Genomic DNA, 19,947 nt, shown 5'->3' with positions numbered 1-19,947 from the left:
GCATCTAATATGGAAAATGAGCTTCACGTGGAATAAAGAAACACGTTGGTGATGTAGAGTCTTTGCCATAGTGCAAATACCCAAGACAAAAGGGACAGACCAGCAAATCCTCCAATCCTCAGTAAATTTCCATTCTACACATTTTTCCATTATCTTTCTGCCTTCAGCAGACCTTTATAACCCAGCTTTCATTTCTTTTCATGTTTTTCCTTTCCTTGCTTAGATTAATAACACTTTTAGTATCTACTCATCTAACTGCCTGAGAAAATATTTCTCCAAAATCTGAAGGAAAGAAAAACTTAAATCCCTTCATCAGAGCAGAACGCCTTAAAAATATTCTTGAATTCTGTTCTCTCAAGAAAACACAAAACTGTCCTATATTAAACCAACGCACGGAAGGGAAAGAAAACAAATATGGAAGTTTGCAATGATCTGTCAAAAAAATTCCTTACGTTAAAAAAAGAATACATATATAGAATCAAGAAATCGAACTTCATAATTTGCAGATGGGTATGACAAATATAACGAGATCAGAATACTTTTTTTTGTTTTGTTTTGTTTCAGCTGGAACACAATATCCAAAGCAGTACAAGTTTAAAACTGTATCATAAAATTATTTCAGTTCTGACTGAAAAAGCAATAACTGCACTACTTAAGTGGTAGATTTAAGGCAGGGTGGGGGGCAGCTTCTAATATTTGCTGCATTCGTGACAGCTTAAGCTGTGCTATGTGCACTTATTTCAGTTTGAACACATAGAAAACAAATTTAGTAAACCAGAAGAATAAGCATTACCTGGTGTTTTTTATTTAATGTTCCCATTAGGTTAGGAATTTTTATAGTGGAGGAATTAAAAGACAGAGTGAAAAGGAAGATAAAAGAAATCCTATTTTCAAGGTTCAGTATAAAGCCAACAAAGAGTCAAAAGAATCAAGGTATCTCCCTCTTCTTCCTTATTTCCAAGAGCTTTATACATAAAACTTCTTCTCAGATTTCCTCTTGGATATTATAAATACTATAATTGGCACTAACATATACTTACCTTGGATAGTGCTTCATCATGCACAACTGTATTGGTTGTTAAAAGAACAAGAACTGTCTGAAGCAATTTAAGTTCTTCAAGACTATTTTCCATCAGTTGCCAAAGCATGTTTATAATGTTTCCTGCAGCAGCCTACCAAAAAGAAATCATTTTGTGTCAATAATTATGATGTTTATATTTCGTTTATATCATGTGTACACCTGTCAGAATAGCACTTTCATAATCATATATAACTGAATATCACAGAAATCTCTTAATGTGTGGTCCAAATTCAAGTGGGTTCTTTATTTTCTGTTCATATCAGAGAAATAACAGTACAATTTTATACTATGCAAACACAAATAAATATTTAAATATATTATTTTCACTAACTTCTTAACACACTTAATGGCAATGCCATAATATATCACCTCATGTTGCAATAAATATGTATACATTTATTTTATTTTTAAAATAACACGCAACAAACACAATATAGAGCGTTTTCACATAGAATAAATTTCATGGATACAGTCTTAACCAGCTTTATCAATGACTGCTCCTGTGCTACAAGAAAGCAAACTTAAAGTGCTTTTTTTGAATGTTCACAAATTCCTTCTAGAAGTTACTATTTTTCTCCGCATTTTTTTTAGCGATGAAAAAGGTTTTCTTTGAAATTACATTTTTAAATCAAAATGAGCAATATATTTTGCAAACTGTGTTCAGTGTAACATAAAGAGCCTCCACAAAAAAAACCAACTCATCTTCAGTTTGGGCTCTGTGCTACTCACATTGAAACACTTAGGAATTTATGTAAAGACTGGTCTTACCTCTGAAACAACTTCATGGGACATGAGTCTTTGTATGGCTGCTAGACACAGCTGAGTGATCTTTGGTTCCTTTGTTCCACAACCCATGAGAAAAGGCTGAACTACCTCTGAGCTGTTCTCTTTCAATGCTTTTGAAAAGAGACATGGAAAGAGTCAATTTTTAATACTTTGAAGAATACAGTGCAAAATCTGTTAATCATAGGTATTATGAAAATTTAATCTCCAGTCTTGGAAATCTGGGAGTTACTTCTGTACCACAGGGAAAAGCCAAATGAAGAAAGGCAACGGGCTGCCAAGGCACGCCTCCATAACCACCATTAATGCTCTAATTCCAAATATCTTCTATCCTTTTTCAACATTTTGTCTTTGAGCAACATTCCAAATCCAAAATGTCTACTTAGAGCCAATTTGGTTTGTTACAAATTATAAGATTCCGCCTACACCAAAGCTCTCGCTGTCTGCACAGCGCTGACCACTCTCTTTCCAAGAGCCTTTTCCTTCTGCTCTGCATCACCTCAGAATTGTATTCAAAAGCAATACAATGTGTGGCACAAGACATGCCAAATACTTGAAAAGAAGAAGAAGAGCAAAATGCCATCAACAAAACAGCTGGAGAATCCTGGACACGTGTCCTGGATACACACACCTGGCTGTGAATTTTTTAACCAGTGTTTAAATGTGAAAGGGTAGCTTCCTAAAGAGAAGTATTTTCATGAAAATTACAAGTTTTAGAAACTTTTTTTTTTTTTAAGGAGATAAAACTTCACAATTAATACAACATAACACACTGACATTTTAAAAAATGTTTTCCCCATAAGAGCATTTCTAGAAATAAGAGCTTAGCTTCATAAAATTAAAAAAGAAAATATTTCTGAAAGATCAAAGCAATGCACACCCAGACCAATGAATGCTTTTCTGCTTCCTGTATAGCACTGTTGATTCATGCAAACTTTTAAGACTTTAGCTCCACATCCTTATTTCAGATACTAAAAATATCCTCGTGGCTGACAATTGTGAAGAACTTACACTAGATGTCATTCCCATGCATTCTAGCTATCTCTAATAACAAACATGTTTAGAATACAAATATTACCACAAAGAAAGAAAAAATACATCCTCACATAAAAATGTGAAGTTTATCAATTTTATAATCTTTTATTGAAGAATTTGAAGTTTGGCTGTCACGAAGGTCTATTATTAAGTATCACTATAAACGATTTGAAAAAAAGCCCAAACATCAAGCTACAAAAATGTATTTTAATGATATTTTAAACCGAAGCACATGACTGACAAGTTTCTCTGCAAAGAATAGGATACCAATTTTTATAAGGCAGTAGCTTGTATGGGTAACACCGACACATATACAGTCCAAGTCAGCCACTTCGTGCGCAACTGAAAGAGGCTGATCTTGTACCAAATGCCTCACCAAAAATAATAAAACATCAGCATAAATGTGAATGAAGATGTAATTTTAAGCATGTGTCAGCATGAAAAAATGGCTAAGCTGCTTTGTTTCCTACAACAAAGCCAACAGAGCTCACTCACAAGTGGACACGAATGCTTCTTTACTCATACAAATTTCTGACTCACCAACAAATTCAAACCATCAAATAGAAAGAAGAAACATTTTTTTTTAAAAGATAACATAAAACACTTAAGATTCATGACAGAGTTCTGAATGGCAAAACTGCATGAGATTCAACAGTAAATACAGAGATTAAAAAGAAACAAATTTTCTACAGTATTTTTTCTTTAATCCACTAAAATCAACAGGATCTGTACAGGTACTTTTACTTTACGAAGCTGAAATAAACATCTGGTAGATCTAGTTTGGTATCAACTACTACATGAGTTTCAGTCTTAAAATACACAAAAATGTTCTTATATCCAGCTGTGCTTCCATTTTGCCATACCAAAATTATGTAAGATTTTATTTAAAAAGACATCTATCATAACGAACCACATCAAAAAGAAATTTGGGGAAAATAGAACTACTTCACTCCATCAGCAAGGTCATAATCTTTTTAAAAGACTTTTAAAAGCAAAAGCATGAATTATCTAAAAACAGAACATCTCAGAGCCACGTGGAAATAATTTCTCACATCTGTCTCCCATGCTATAAATCACAAGCTGACTTCTCTTTGGATTTACTCAAGGTCACATAAATAAACTCCAAAGCACGTGCAGACCGCCAAGAATGAAGATTCTGAAACTACCCAACTTTTTTCAAGAGAAAGAAACAAGTTACATCAGAGACCTCAGGATTCTGGCAAGCTAAATGTATCACCAGACATAGCATTACTACTGTATTATCACAATAAGTTTGTCATTTTAAAATTGCATCTGTTTTCCCAATAATTATAATTCCACACAGTGTATAGCTTCAAGAAAATATCAGGTCAGCTTATTTTAAAAAATCTGATATAGTTACCTGTTTTAGTGAATCAACAGTTTATGGCAAATAATAATAATATCCTAATGAAAATATATTTTTAGATTAACAGAATGTCTGGTAGATGTTAATAAATCATCTAACAGTCAAAAATATTTACTCCACAAGACTTCACAACTATAGTAGTCTTTTTCAGCTAATGTATATGTGCTAACTTCCTTCAAAATAATATTAAATACCAGGTGGGAGACAACAGGGATCTGGATATTAACTCTTCTACAAGATCTGGTTACAACTGATTCTTAAAAAAAATAAAATAAAAAATACAGGAGTCCATAAAGAGCTGAGACTGTTTAATGCATTGCATTTAAATTAGCAGGATAATGCGCAGGCACAGCGTAAGTTACCCTTTGTTCCTCAATGTCTCAATGGGAAAAGAAGTCATTACCCTATTATTAAAAGAAACAAGCCTGTACAGTTTTGTTTTGATGAATGAAACAAATTCTAACTACATTCTAGTATAAGCCCTACAAAAGAAAACTAATAACAAAATACAACCAACAATCTGAAGGCGTTCCCTCAGAAAGATAAAGGACTGCCTATCCATGCCTTAAACTAATAATTCTTCACATCTTCCCACTTTGAAATGGAAATTAAAAATATAGTTTTCTAAAATGTAAAGATCTTTACACAGTTATACGTCAAATAATGTTGCTAGCTTCCCAAATGGCTGACTGGAGATTTCTCTCGTTCATTTGTGTGTTTTGATGCATAGCTGACATTACCTGGCATAGTTTTTCCACTTATGTCAGCATTCATGACAGCAGTAAAAACAAAGAAAATAAACAAATAAAAAAGAGGCATTAAAGTGAAATATTGAGGGATGGGACTGCTATTTCAAATACTTCTAGAAAGTGCCTCCTTAACAACATTTGATTTGCATACCTCAAACTAAGAAGTAATTTTGCATCTATTTCATTTGGACCTTTCAAATAATTGAGTACTGTAAAGAAGTTGGACTACAGCTGGGGCAGATATTAATACAGGGACATTCAAATCTGCCCAAAGATTTTACCAGCAATTGGTAAAAAGCCATCAATTTACATGCTATTTAATACAGCTGAGGCAAGTCAGAGATAACTGCTTTAAGCACTTACAAAGCTGCAACTCGCAAAATATCTCCTATCCCTCAAGGCAATGGTACATCTTAAATTGAATGACCTTGTCTCTGATTAAGATGGATTTTTGCCTGCCAGGTACAAGTCTCCAAAGGCTAGACTCTTACAGTAAACACACAGATGAGGTTCTGCAGAACTCCACACAGAGCACTCAACAACAGCTGTGGCAGTGAATAAGACATGGGGAATGTGAAGCTCGATAATTTCATATTTTTCTAAGTGGATGATTACTTTTTAGAACAGTCACTGAAAATGGAGACCTTGCTCAGGCAGCATTAATATAGCATGAGCATGATACAGAAGTAGAATTTCTCAGTATTCCTTGTTTTTTTGCTAGGTACCTACAAATATAGTATCACTGATACTGCACACACTAAAAGGCATTTAGGATTACTGCACATATCCAGGACATATCTTTAACATTTTGATCTATAACACAAGCTTGTTTTTCCCACTGCACTGAAAATAATTACCTGCCAAAATATCAGTGTTCCGTGCAGCTATTGTTTTCACTTTTATTATTCCTGATTCAGCAGCCTGTAGAAGGAAAATAAGTAGTTTAGATGCTGTTGCATACATCAATATCTGCAAAGAAATAAACATATCTAAGATAAATAAAATTGTACAGTCTTGGAGAAAAAAAAAATAAAATTGCAGCATTTTCAGTAAGCAGAGTTAATATGGAAGTGAAATTCCTTCCCAGAACAGTACAGATAGAGGTATATTTGATGGTTCTGATTTTCAGAAGGCAGTTTTCATTGTATTATTTTTCAGTCTTATGAATGCAAAGAAAAGTCAGTAGCAAGCAAAAAAACAAACTGGCAAGCAGTTTGTGTACATCCTCCATATGTGAAACAACTCATTTGATGTATTATAACTTGTCTCGTTCATCAGGTTGAAATGCTGAAGGAACTGAGAACATTAGTAACAGTATCAATGTTTAATACACAACACTTGAGCAATTAAATCCAGTTAATAAAACTGACATGGTACACAGCACATGAATTCTATCACTGTTCTTCAAGTCAGGTAGTAGCATTTTCAGTTTGTAAGCTAACACTTTTACTAATATTTTTGGAACAAAATCTAATTTCTCATGCAATTTGTGTCTTGAATTCCCTGTACAAATTAACTGCATGCAAGTTCTATAAGCCTTCTGTTCCCAACAGTACCCACAGCACTCCCCGACATGACACTCCATTGGCATCAATGCCCCCTGGTCCCCATAAGCAGCACTGTGGTGCACCTCACCACTCTCCCTCCCATGCCAGCAGCCCGAGGGATGCTCAGGAGCCAGCAATGGAGCAGGGATACCATGAATCACTGCGAGGGACCAACTCTCCTCTTAATCATCCAGCACAAATCACCAAAGTCATGCTCTCTAATGCAGTCAAGTCAAACTGAACATTTCATATAGGTGCTTTACCTTTCAAAACTAAAATTACTGGTAAGTTCTGTGTTAAAAATGCAAATTACACTGCAAATGGCTTCTTTCCAGTTTTTAAATTCATTAATACCTCATAAAGCCCTGGATACAATTAAGGAAATCTCCATAAAACATTGCATACCAAAATAAACTCAACAGTTTTTCCCGAACAATTGAAAACGTTCCTTTTCTGCCTTTGAAAGTATAAGTGACCCTTTTAATTCTGTTTCATATTTCTGTGTACTTTACACACTAAGCCTTCCCACATTTCCTTGGACTTAACATTCCTGCTCGGAGAACTGTGCTGTCACTGCATGGCACCAACCAGAGAAGCAGCCAGTCTGTGCCAGCAGAAACATGAAAGTGACTGAAGAAAGAAACATGAAAAGCTTTGCCAAAGAGAACCATTTCCCCTCCATCTGAATCCCAATCCAACAAGACTTCCCAGAAAGACAGACAAAGATGACTGCATAATTAAAATATGCGATTTTGAATTTAAGACTTGATAAAGGTTATTTCTCAAAAGAACTAAATTTCAAAAAACGAAACCTAAAATTTCCATGCTTTTGGTTTGTTTCCCAACATAAGCACGGGAAGACTCCATGCAGCCTTACCATCATTTGAATACACCTGTGAAATTCTGGGGAATTACATTAGCTTTGCTGAACAGTGTTTGCACATGAAAAATATTTATACAATAATATCAACAGTGCCTAAGCTAATATACTACATGCTCAGATGAGCGCATGGCAACATGCAAATACATATTCTGCATAATTAAATTGACGAGTGCCAAATGCAGTTTCATTTATTTTAATTATATTAACTTAAAACTTAAGATGATGCAACACGTTAAGTCGACCCTTGTTCCACTTCAGTTATACGCTGTCAGCTAGTGAGAAGGGGTCTTGTCACAACAAATTGTTCCCATTCATTAATACGAAGGATTTGTCACAGTTCAACTTCAATTACCTTCAAACTAAGCCTCATCAACTGGCAATTGCTTTCTTAGTAGCCAGTAGTGACAAATTCCCTCTAAATCATAGAAATAATAATGCCCACACGCATGACATTCCTACATGCTCCACACTTTGCACAAAGAAGGAAAACAATATTTACAACATGATGTATCCCATTTAGTTGTCTGCTTTCTTTACATAAAATAGCACAGATTATTTTAAAATGACATAAAACAAACTAACAGCTACTAAAGCTTTGACTACTTTTACCACTCAATACAGAAGTTCTTCTTCACAAGACATAGGAATCTCTGTAATCATCCATACATTTTGTTCTCCAATTTCTACTCAGAATTACAAATCAAATTGTTTACAATTAAAAGTTAACTGCACACATCCTATTAAAGAAAACAACAACAAAACACCATACTCCACTATAAGTATAAAAAATAATCACTTATTTACAAAAAAGGACTTGAATTGAAAAAAGAGACAATAGAAAATGAGGCTACAAACAGTTACCTGGTTATCCTATATACATCGGTATAAAAGTAAACTTGGATAGGCTTAGTTTAGCTTGGTAAATAATAATAATAGGTATTAAGTTTGCAAATTTACACCAATGAAAACGTTACTACAGCACTCTACACATTACTGCCCCATTAGAAAGGGATATTTTAATAAAGAGTATTAAGCATATGGCCAGTATCATTCTATGAATTTACTGGTATAACTACAGTTATTTACTTTCATATAAATATAAGACATCTGTTTTAAGCAGTCACCACTTGTAAAAGCAGCATTATACAAGTTTCCATTAGCACCACAGCTAACTGTAGTCGCAAAGAAGCAAATGTATATAATTCCTGTACCATAACAAAGCTCAAGTGTACCTGAAGCCTGTAGTCAATTACATTTCCTTTCTGCTACTTTAACATCTGTGAAATGAGCTGAAATAAAATGCCTCAAGCACACACTGTCACTATTGCATTTTGTTTCATGTTTCTGCTGCAGTAACTGTAGCATTCAGTTTTGGCAGGAGAAACATTGATGAAAAACAGAAATGGGTTCTCAGTGATAACATATATTCAAAACAATTTCATCTGGATACTCCTATTTGCTTCTCTTCAAACAGTCTATAATCTCACAGCAAAATCCAGAAGGACCCTCCAGCCCTCCATTCAAACCAAAGGCACCAGCCAGGTGACAGACAGCCAGCTTCTGCTCGGCACTCTGCTAACACCAAGCAAGGGACTCACACACCCTCAGGGAGGTCAACAACCAGGTAACGTTCCATTTCCAGATTGGTATTTCTACACATAAAATACATGCACACAGACTATAAAGATCTATAACTCATAAATACTAGTTAATATTGGGACTGTTAGATATGCAATTCCACTGGTTGCTGTTGAGGATGACGAAATGGGAAGCCACCAGTACCCGCAGCCCAGTCACAGGTGACATGACGTGTAGCAGATCTGCAAATGATTAGGGACTCTGTAAAAGTTCTCAGATCTAACTGGAATGGATCAGTCTCCATTATCAAAAGATCACAAAATGCCCTGGGTTGAAAAGGACCACAGTGATCATCCCGTTTCAACCCCCCTGCTATGTACAGGTTGCAAACCACCAGACCAGGCTGCCCAGAGCCACATCCAGCCTGGCCTTGAATGCCTCCAGGGATGGGGCATCCACAACCTCCTTGGGCAACCTGTTCCAGTGCGTCACCATCCTCTGAGTGAAAAACTTCCTCCTAATATCTAACCTAAACCTCTTCCATCTCAGTTTAAAACCATTCCTCCTTGTCCTATCACTATGCACCCTCGTAAACACCCGTTCCCCCTCCTGTTTATACGCTCCCTTCAAGTACTGGAAGGCCGCAATGAGGTCTCCCCGGTGCCCTCTTTTCTCCAAGCTAAACAAGCCCAGTTCCCTCAACCTTTCCTCATAGGAGAGGTGCTCCAGCCCTCTGATCACCTTAGTGGCCCTCCTCTGAACTCGTTCCAAGAGCTCCGTGTCTTTCAAGATCCCAGTATAGTTAGTGTCACAATGATACTGGCAGCCCAAGCAAAGAATAGCCATTAGAAGTAATGGCACTCAGTATACTTGAATACATAACCCTGAAATTATTTGGAATAGTGTTTTACTTCTCACAAGCGAAGACATCACAGAAGCCCCACTGCAATGTGGCAATGTGTGTGTACAGATAGAATGCTGGTGGGCAGCTGGGTTGAGAGCTGGCAGCAGTCAGCTGCTCCACAGTGATCCCTATTCTCTTCCCCAGGTGTCAGTGTGAATGTGCTATCCTTCTTTCACTGATAAACAGCACAGTTAACAGCTCCTCCTGAGGAAAATATAACACACAATTATAACTCTGAACCCCTTTCTTATCAGCGGCCCTTTTCAGAAAATGAAAAGAAAACGTCGCTATTTCAGCAATTTTTTAAATGTTTTAGAAGATCTTTTTTAAGAAGGCTTTAAAAAGGATCAACTTGCTCATCCTCAAAGAAACTGGTGTCTCACCACAAGCCAGCATTTATTTTTTTCTTATTTACTTTTCTCTTCTAAACCAAAAATTAAGCACCTGCATGAACATGATTACGTAACACCAAGCAGGTACTCATTTCAACTATGGATTGATTCCACTTCAAATATATTTTTATATGAACTTATAATTAGATAGTATTTTTACCCCCCCCAAAAAAAAAAAAAAAATTCCACCATTAACACTCTGAATGACTTCGTGTTTCAATTACGTGCAAACTGCTATCTACAGAGGGATCAAACCTGCTGGGAGGTTTGCAGCCCTTTCTCTGCAAGTTTTTGACTTCTCTTTTCTGAAAACAAAAGTGTTCAGTATTTCTGGGAATGCTGGCCTGTGATGGTACTTACATCATATTGTTTGCCACCCGTTTATTAGGATTGGATGAGAGTAACATATATCATTTACAGTCACTTTCACATCTATTATATGAAAAAAAGGAGCAATTTCTTTCTGTCTGTAATTATTTGCCTCTCTCACTGTAACACTAACTCTACATCCAACAGATTAGCTAAGAGATTCTCCTGGCTAAAGTACTGTCTCAATTCAATGTTATTCTGGCTTGCTTTGCAAAAGTACATTCTGGACCATTACTGCACTGCAAAACTATTATTTAGAAAAGGCACACCCACAAAAACTCACACAGTAAATCAGCATCATGAAAGCACTCAAGTGTACCATATCTGTGCAAAAAAGCACTGTAGTTTCCTTCTGTATTCTTATCCTTCTCCTCGGGAGTACAATCCCTACTCAGACCCTTCTCTTTTATATATACTCATTCTATCTATGATTTAAACTGGTGAAATGCTAGTTCTGACTGACAGCACTTTGTACTCACAGGGAATTATTGTATTCAATGATTTAATGTACTTGGATTAGAGCTTGATCACATTCTCCTGGCTTGGAACAAAGTTCCCAGCAGAGCTTCTGGAAATGTGCCACCACCTGCAGAAGCAGTTTCAGAGTATGTGAGTTTAGTACTTAAGCCAACCAGACACATACAAGCCTACAAACCACCACTGATTAGGGTCAAGGCAACGGAGGAAGGTTATTTAACGGACTAGGAAGTGGTAAGCACCAGGGAAATCTCGAAGGAAACCAAGGAATAACAGACAGATTTCCACATCAACTGCTGGTTGAGGTTATGGGACAAGTCCTCCAGCAAGTCATTTCTAGTCACAGGCAGGACAAGAAAGTGACCAGGAACAACCAACACGTGTTTAGCACGAGCTGACCATCGCCTTCTACAATGATCTTATGGCCAGGTAATGGGAAAGCAGCACATACTGTATGCCTTGACTATAGCAAAGCCTTTGATGCCATTCTCTGTGGTACAGTATAAGCCCCCTTACAGTCAAATCGGTGAGGTGTGGACCAGCAGACAATAAAGTGAGCTGATGATTGGCTAGACTGTCAGCTCAAAGAATAATTGCAAGTATTATGAAGCCCAGCTGGTGACAAGTTACTAATGTTTCTCTTCAGGGACGGGCAGTGGGGCTAATTGCATTTGACATCTTTATTAGCAGCCCAGGTAATAGCATAAAGCCTACAGACAAATATCAAATTTGGGGTACTGCACAATACACAGGTGGATTTTTATTCAGAGGAACCTAAACAAGCTGATAGGAACAGCTGGGCTGTATTAGTACAAGTGTAGCCAGCAAGCCAAGGTAAGGGAGTCTTATGCCTTTTGCACACTCTACTCCAGCAACATTCTCACAAGAGTAGCTTCAAGCTCACTAGTGTAAAGCAGAGACTGAGTTGATGTGATAAAGCCAGAGTCCACTAAGACCACGAGGAGGGGTGATGAGCAGGGTTGGAGATGATGCAAGAGCTGCAGAGCTGCACTTGTTCAACCTGAAGAAGACTAAGAGCAGAGCTTGTTAATGCCTACAGCTATCTGATGGGAGGCTGCAGAGAACGTGAACCTGGTTGCAATCACTGCTCACATGTATATGCCTTCCTGGAGTTACGTATAAGACAAAGCAGAGAAAACAATAACTCTCCTTTCAAAACACTTCTAAAAATAACTCCTACAATTTAATTTTTCTGCCACAGAATCTCAGCAATCACACTAAAATAGTATTAGTTTTCCAACAAACTGAATATTTAATTTCAGTAAACCACTTTCACTATCATAAAACCTTCCATCCAAAAGCAGCAGCAGCTACAGTTTTTCAGCTTTATGTTTGGAATTTGTGATTTATGTGAATTGCCAAACAGCTCTATTTAAAAATAATAATCAAAAGAAATACTATACTCTCCACTTTAAAAGTTCATGTACCTTTACTTAGCATTTAAAGACAAGAAATTACAAACAGATGGTCAGCCTCTATTCACATACAAAACAGTTTCGCCCGAGACACAAACAAAACTCATTTGCTTTTACACTGTATCATTATCTACTAATAGAGGAAACAATTAATTCACATTTCTAACCCCAAGAACAGGGACTATATTAGAAGACACCAAACTAATTCCTGCTGGACTTGACTGTACGCAAGGATGGTGCCATTCCCAATTACAGGGGCTCCATGCTGAGGAAAAATAGTAGCGCTAGCTGAACCTGCTTTAAATTTTCTTGACCAATTCAAGATATGATATTGCACGTTTTATTTTTTATATTTATTTTATTTATTTATTTTATTATTATTTTTCAGGCACTGGAACGGGCTGCCCAGGGAAGTGGTGGAATCACCGACCCTGGAGGTATTCAAGGAACATTTGGATATTGTATTGAGGGACATGGTTTAGAGAAAGAGCTGTTGGTGATTGGTGGATGGTTGGACTGGGTGATCCTGTGGGTCTTTTCCAACCTTGGAGATTCTATAATTCTATGATTTCCAGCTACAGTGAAACCATAGTATTTTCCCTGATGTTAAAAGTGCTATTTCACTTGACTGGAGGCATGACTCCTCTGATCCATAAACCTTCTGAAACTGGCTGCAGATACTGCAAGCTGACAGTTCAGAATCCTGAAGGTTACTCATCAATAATGCCAGGAGAGATGCCAGTTAATTGCTTCTGTGCTGATACCTTTGGAGGTACCTCACTTGACATGAATGTAGAGGTAGGATAATGCAGTGCAAACATTTTATATCAAGAGTTTTCATTTGACAATCAAAACACTACACCTCAGCTGGAAAACCATCACATACAAATCAATGGAGCAAATCAGAATGAGTAGCATTCAACAATGATACAGGCAAAAAAAAAAAAAAATCAAGACTTGATACAGAAAAAACACAGCCAGTTGGTGACAAATTTTCAAGTTATACTTCTCTCCTGCACAGTAAATAGAATCAGGATATATTTTTGTATTATATATTTCAATAAATTATATTTATGTATCTATATACAGCACATGGACACCCTGACATAGCCTGCATCAAGCATTGACACATTTCTGAGTGATCCATCAAGTACAACACAACTGATTATAAATGACTTGAAATTACGTACTTTTGTCACAATGATCATCAATCTACATAAAAATCTGCTTCAAAGCTGCAGATTTTAATTTTGCCTTCAGCTTGTTGATCCAAACAAACTGGGGTAGGATGCTTCTGAGGCACTGGTACAAGCACTGGGTGCAGTCACTTAGTCAGACTATAGGCCTCTGGCAGTAACAGCTCTTTGCTGAATGTTGTTTCTTTTCACCAAGGGCCAGGCAGGCTGGTGGATACAAGCTGGATCTTGAGTTGACAAGAATTTCTGCTACAGGTTTCCTGTATAATTTTCAGGAAGCCATGGGAGGTAGACAGGGATTCAATAAAAGATCAAGACGCACAAATTTATGTATCTGAACTCCCATCGCACTGAAGACAGTTTGAGGAGAGGCTTTAAGAATTAAGGAGCATTAATCTGACCCACTAGCAGGAGCTCTCTGCAGGTATCGAAGCCTGAAACTCTGTATCTGAGACTACTACATGCAGACAGAAGACCTATGTTCTGGACCAGCAGCTGGAAGCCAAGATAAAAGACATTAATGTAGCCATCCATTTGACAGTTGGATTAGACGATCTTGGAGGTCCTTTGCAACCTTGTGATTCTATGATTCTACGGATGTATTTCAATAGGTGTGTTGGTAATGGACTAAAACAATTCCCTGGCTATCTGCTCCATCAGTCCTATCTCCAGAATGAACTGATCCTGCAAGATCAATGAAGATACCCGAAGTTCAGCACCTTAATCTTATTCTGAAGCCTACCATGAGAAGTTTACAGATAGACTGAGGTACAGAAAATACTGGTTTTTTTTGTTTTTTTTTTTCCATTCATTCAGTTATAAAGTGTTTTATGATGGAGAAATCAGGTCTATAATCATACTGTCAGCCATTCTTGAAAATACGGTGTTTCTTATCAAAGACTGAAAAGATGACATGAAGTTTAGAATTAAGTCTTAAAAATAGAACTATTTGTATAGACAACACTCCTCTAGAAATGCAACAGCACAACTGCTAAAGTAATTTTGAAAAAAATATTACTGTACATGGATCAATATTGAATAAAAACACTCCAAAATTAATAGATTCCAAACATGATGCTTGGCACGAGCTCCAGACATGGCAACTGGAAAAGCTCAGGAATTACAGAAGAACTGTAGAAAATAGCCTTGCCTGTTTCAAGTGATCAGCTCTGCTACTGGCAATCAAAGAAAACTACAGAATAATCTTCAGTCACACACACGAGATGCATGGTCAAGTGTAAGCCGCTCAATTTTGACAATAAGCATTTTACAAATCAGCTAAACAGTATTTGAAATAGTGTAAGTGAATACCCATTAAAGCAAACAAAAAACTAAGGTCTTTACACCCTACTGAAACATTACTGAGAAAACCTGAAAATTGATCAACCTGGGAAGCTTACCAAAGGTTACACTACAGCTTCAGAACTATTTAACTCATTTTAATAGACAAATAATGCAGAAGGCTCCACATTTTGTTACTCCTACAGGAAATGGTCTATGCACAAAGATTTGTTCTTCGCCAGTTCCATTTGGCTCTTGTCTTTTTACTGCAAGAGCAGCATGAACACAGAACTTTTGAAAATCCATCAATGCTAGGAATACATCCAGGGACTCAAGTGACCAAATCACATGGCATTTCAGCATACCATGCCCTTTCTTAGCTTAGGTGTGTACTACACTGCATTTAACAAACTTTCTGAAATAGTTACCGTTATGGAATAAGCCAATTTTTAATACTTGAATATTAGCTTTTTCTTTTTTTAAAAAAAAAAACTGTTCCTTACAGTTGCAATAGGAATCCTGAAGATCTCTTCAATGTAAAAAGCTAATTAACTGTTTTGCATCTTTTTAGCATGTATTTACATTTCGCAGCATGTCCTCACGTGCTTTCATACAGTTACCCAGAAGGCAGGCTTCTGAACTAATGCTTTGATATCAGCCCTTTGATACGTTCAGTACCAGCACTTCCCCCTAAAACCAGAGTGATTCAACCCAGAGAACAGAGCTGTATGTGGCTCTTTGTGCAGGCAGGACTGCCAAGGACGAGCCATGTGAACAAAACCTGTGTTCATAGAACACAGCCTCTCAGAAAGCAAAAAGCCCATCTCTTTGCCCAGCTAGCCCACATCACTTCTACTGCAATTAAACAAGTCTAACAAATGTTTGTTTTATCCAAAGGCTGCACAAACGTAGATGATTTAATTTCTCCTCAAAGAACGTAATAAGAGTGCTTGTCTGCAAGTAGTTACTTATAAGAGAAGGAAAACAAGAATCAAAATTGGATTGTATTATTTTTCCTAGATACAATCAATTGACAATATCAAAAATATTTCAGTATGCCAAAGGCATACACAACTCAATAAATAGTTAAACAAAAGAAATTCTGCTCTGATTCAAACACAGGTCTGAGAGAGAACCAGTACAGACAGGATATCAAACGCTACCCTTCAGAAGTCCCCAGAGAGCACTTTAGTGCACCAAAGAACTCAGAGCTAAGGAGAAAAAAAAAAAAAACAACAACACAACTTCATCTCCTCTGAACAGCCATGTAAGGCTGACGTAGTTGAACATTACTCCTTTCCCAGACCTACACTTCCAAATCACCCCAGCAGCAAACACCCTAAAACACATAGCCGCCACCACATGCATCACCACAGGAGCGCTCAGCAGGAGGCAGCTCCTGCCCGCACCAGCCCTGAGCCCTGCCAAGCCCACCCCACCCTGCATTCAGTGCCACCCCTTCCCTTCTCCTACCACAAGTGTCTCCAACCGTGCAGAGCTGAATCAGAAATATTTTTTGCTGTGTTTTTTCAAGCTCGGTTCACTTCTACAGCCATTTGAAACAAACCAACCCACTTCGGCCTACAGACTACAGGCTTGCTCATAAAGCTGAGATGGTTTGGCTGCATCTGCATGAACAACACGGAGTTACACACCACTGAAACAAATCTGGGCTTCAGACTGAGTAAAACTTTGTGGGTATGCTTATGTTCTCCCTTTCAGTTGCATTACTTCTGCTAAATACAAATATTTTCCATCATATTTCTAACACTTCTTGCCCAGTGAAGCCATCTATCCAGCTCAGATATCAGTCATTGCAGTGTTATCATCCAGCAATTAGAAGGTAGCCTTTTTGGCATACAAAAGTATTTTCAATTTTGCGATAAGACAAAACTCTTGCTTCAGTTAAAAAGATCCAATTAAGGGTTTGCTGTTGAACAATCAGAGAGGAAGCACTTCCTCTAAATCCTCCGGGCTGACAGCACAAGCTAGGCCAAAGGGAGTGCTGCCCGCCTCCCACACACCTGCACTGCACACTGAGCCCCAGTCGCTCACAGGTTAAAGTAAAATAAAGGCCTGTGTGTCCCATACAATTCACCCAGTCAGAAATTAAGTGTTACAATGCTCTAACAGGGAGCAAAGTTTAGAGCCCAGCATATTAAAAACAAGGGAATAATAGCCAATAATAGCCAACTGCTGTTGCCTGGCAGAAATGTCAGATTACTAGAGATAACACAGGCACGACCGATGCTGATACTCCAGACTGCTTCATCCTCTGTAATTTCAAACTCCAAGGATACTGTTTAATTCACAAGTGCCCTGAGAGCTTCTGTCACATCTCAGGCTGATGTCTTCTTCCGTAACTAGGAAATGGAAATATATTGTGAAAATAGGAATGCAATTTTTCAGCTGTGTCATTACTTGTATATGTGAAATATTAATTTGGCACATGATAGACACAGCCACTATAATCACACTTTGGTAACACACATGCTGAGCATACATCTGCAGTCAGGGCCAATCTGAGGAAGCACACGAAGGATTTATACACCTATCCAACATGAAAAAAAATGAGAACACCCAGTAACAAACACATGTGGGTCTGAAATTAATTAGTAATTGGTATTTTCTGCACTCCTGAGAAGTAAGATTGGCCCATTACTAAATCCCCAGATACTGCCAGCAGCACAATTTCAAACCCAGGGATTGCTCCAGGAGCTCCCATTTTACAATGCAGTGAATGAATCACTGAGGAAAAGAAACGGTTCTACTCATGAGCTTTTTTATCACATAAAGATGAGGTGTGGATTGCTCAGGGGCCAAAAATATATTTTATTATTTCTTAGTTATAAACGAAGTGATAACTGGGGAAAAGAAAGTTTGCCATGTAATCATCATGAACCCCACAGACCACACCAGACAGCCAGCTGCTCTGCTCCTGTTGGTATCCCCAAAATCAGATGAAGCTCCTCCTTTGTGTCACCTACTCTACCCATCATCTGCTCCAAGAACCATTTAATACAGTTTTGGTCTCAATGTACCTAGCAAACAAGTATGGAATTAGTTCTTAAGAACATAAGCATTAGAAGCACCATTACAAAGTGAGAATTAAACCCCTTTTTAATTAAAGAGACAACTTGTCTGATTGCAGCACTTTCTAAGGGTAGTACTGATTAAAAATGACTTGTTGAAGTAAATCTTTTGAGCAACAAGCATAATTGAGAACCATACTACTATTTGCCTCAGCAGCAAAACTATCAGCTAAATGCATTTTGCAGGATTTTAACAGTATTAATATCAAAACAAAATTAAAACTTCTCAGTAGGCCCATCACAGTACAGTAACTTCACAAAGTTACACAGAAGTTTTAGGAAGTTGCAAAGAAGCTGCAAAGTAAGCTCGTAAGTTATACTGGAGATGGTGGTGATGAGAACAGTGTTGTAAGAGTGAAAAATAAGGTGAGATTATGAAGTAACAAAAACATATTTCAAAAATCCTATGATAGTTCAAAAAGCTGGTGCTGCTCCCAGACATCCAGAAGAACATGCCACTCCTCTGATGGCTCCAGCCAAATCCAATCACAACTAGAACAAATGCATGTAATTAAAATACCTGTCTAGCAGCTGCTATTTGAGAGTAAAGAAGAATACTTGCTTCCTTCAGAATCAGGGGAAGAAAAAAAAGCTTCCAGCAGCAAGGAAATAAGATCATTTCCTGCAGCTGTGTCACGCGTCCTGCTCAGCCCCTGCTGCTGCTCACCCCAGAACTCTTTGAGGCCACAGCCCCAGCAGGAGTCCTCTCCAGAAACACCTTTCACTGCTGTTCCAGAAGCACAACTATTCAAACTCTTGACAACTATGAACAACTTCATCCAAAGCACTTCAGTAACAAGGTGAGCTATGCAAATCGCAGTGGAAATGTAAAAGAGAACACAGAAGTCAGACTCGCACGGGAGTATGGCTAACACGCTCTGCACGAAGCAAGCACTGCACATACAGAGGTTATTCAAACCTTCAGCATGGCAAATGTAATGCAGCATCATTAAAAACACTGACTTAATAATTGCATTGCACATCCCCTTCGTGGATCTTGAAGAGACTGAACACTATCACAGCTGAAAGCTCGTTCAGATGCCAGACAGCCCACCTGGAGTCACACAGTACCACAGGAGAGCATGGAAGCTGCACCCTGACCTCCCCCAAAACAGAGATCTACTTCACTTCTACTGACTGCAGCCACTTGTTGTTCTTGTACGATTTACACCATTTCTCAAAATACACCAACACTCCTCCACAACCTGCAGTGACAGGTAACACACTGCTGCAGGTGCCTTCATGCCTTTCAAGCACAATCACTTCAGTTCACCTGCTCAAGCACACAATGCTTTATATGACATTAAATATGCTATCGCTTAATTGGAACTAATGCCATAGTACACGCATAATTACTTTCTTCCAAACTGACAATCTTCTTCATATTTCCCAGGTACTCGTCTGGTTCTACAGCTTACTCCGAGTTAATACATCACTACTTTTTCCCTTCCACTGTTGTGTAGAAGAAACATTATTCAAAACAACAAGTTGCAATGGGGAAAAAGTTAAACTAAACTATGTAACACGCACCAGAGAAACACAACAGAGTTGTGTCCTTTAACTGCAGGAAAATCAGAAACGTTGTCTCTAACTTGAAGTAATGCCACACTCCCAGGTACAGCCCCGGGATGCCAGAGATTGAAGAGCATTTAGACATTGCTCTCAGACACGGGGTTTGAATTTTGGGTAGCACTGTGTGGGGCCAGAAGTTGGAGCCGACGGTCCCTTCGGGCCCCTTCCAGCGCGGGATATTCTAT

At 37.9% G+C, this 19,947-nt stretch overlaps 1 protein-coding gene across 3 annotated transcripts in view; it reads right to left on the bottom strand.

Moving 5' to 3' along the window:
• The window catches only part of MON2 (MON2 regulator of endosome-to-Golgi trafficking), a 71,008-nt gene that overhangs the window by 50,275 nt on the left and 786 nt on the right, over nt 1-19,947 (bottom strand). For all 3 annotated transcript variants that reach the window (XM_085220273.1, XM_085220267.1, XM_085220279.1), the window contains exons 2-4: nt 5,893-5,956; nt 1,850-1,977; nt 1,041-1,172 (exon numbers count right to left, since the gene is read on the bottom strand). In XM_085220273.1, the coding sequence (XP_085076399.1) occupies nt 1,041-1,172; nt 1,850-1,977; nt 5,893-5,956 (324 nt within the window). The remainder of the gene's footprint in view (nt 1-1,040; nt 1,173-1,849; nt 1,978-5,892; nt 5,957-19,947) is intronic.

The sequence above is a fragment of the Meleagris gallopavo genome, chromosome 1 (genome assembly GCF_905368555.1).
Source record: "Meleagris gallopavo chromosome 1, MGAL_WU_HG_1.1, whole genome shotgun sequence".
In the NCBI taxonomy this organism is placed as follows: domain Eukaryota; kingdom Metazoa; phylum Chordata; class Aves; order Galliformes; family Phasianidae; genus Meleagris; species Meleagris gallopavo.
The sequence above is the reverse complement of the archived record's forward strand: the minus strand, read 5'-3'. Positions and strand labels throughout refer to the sequence as shown.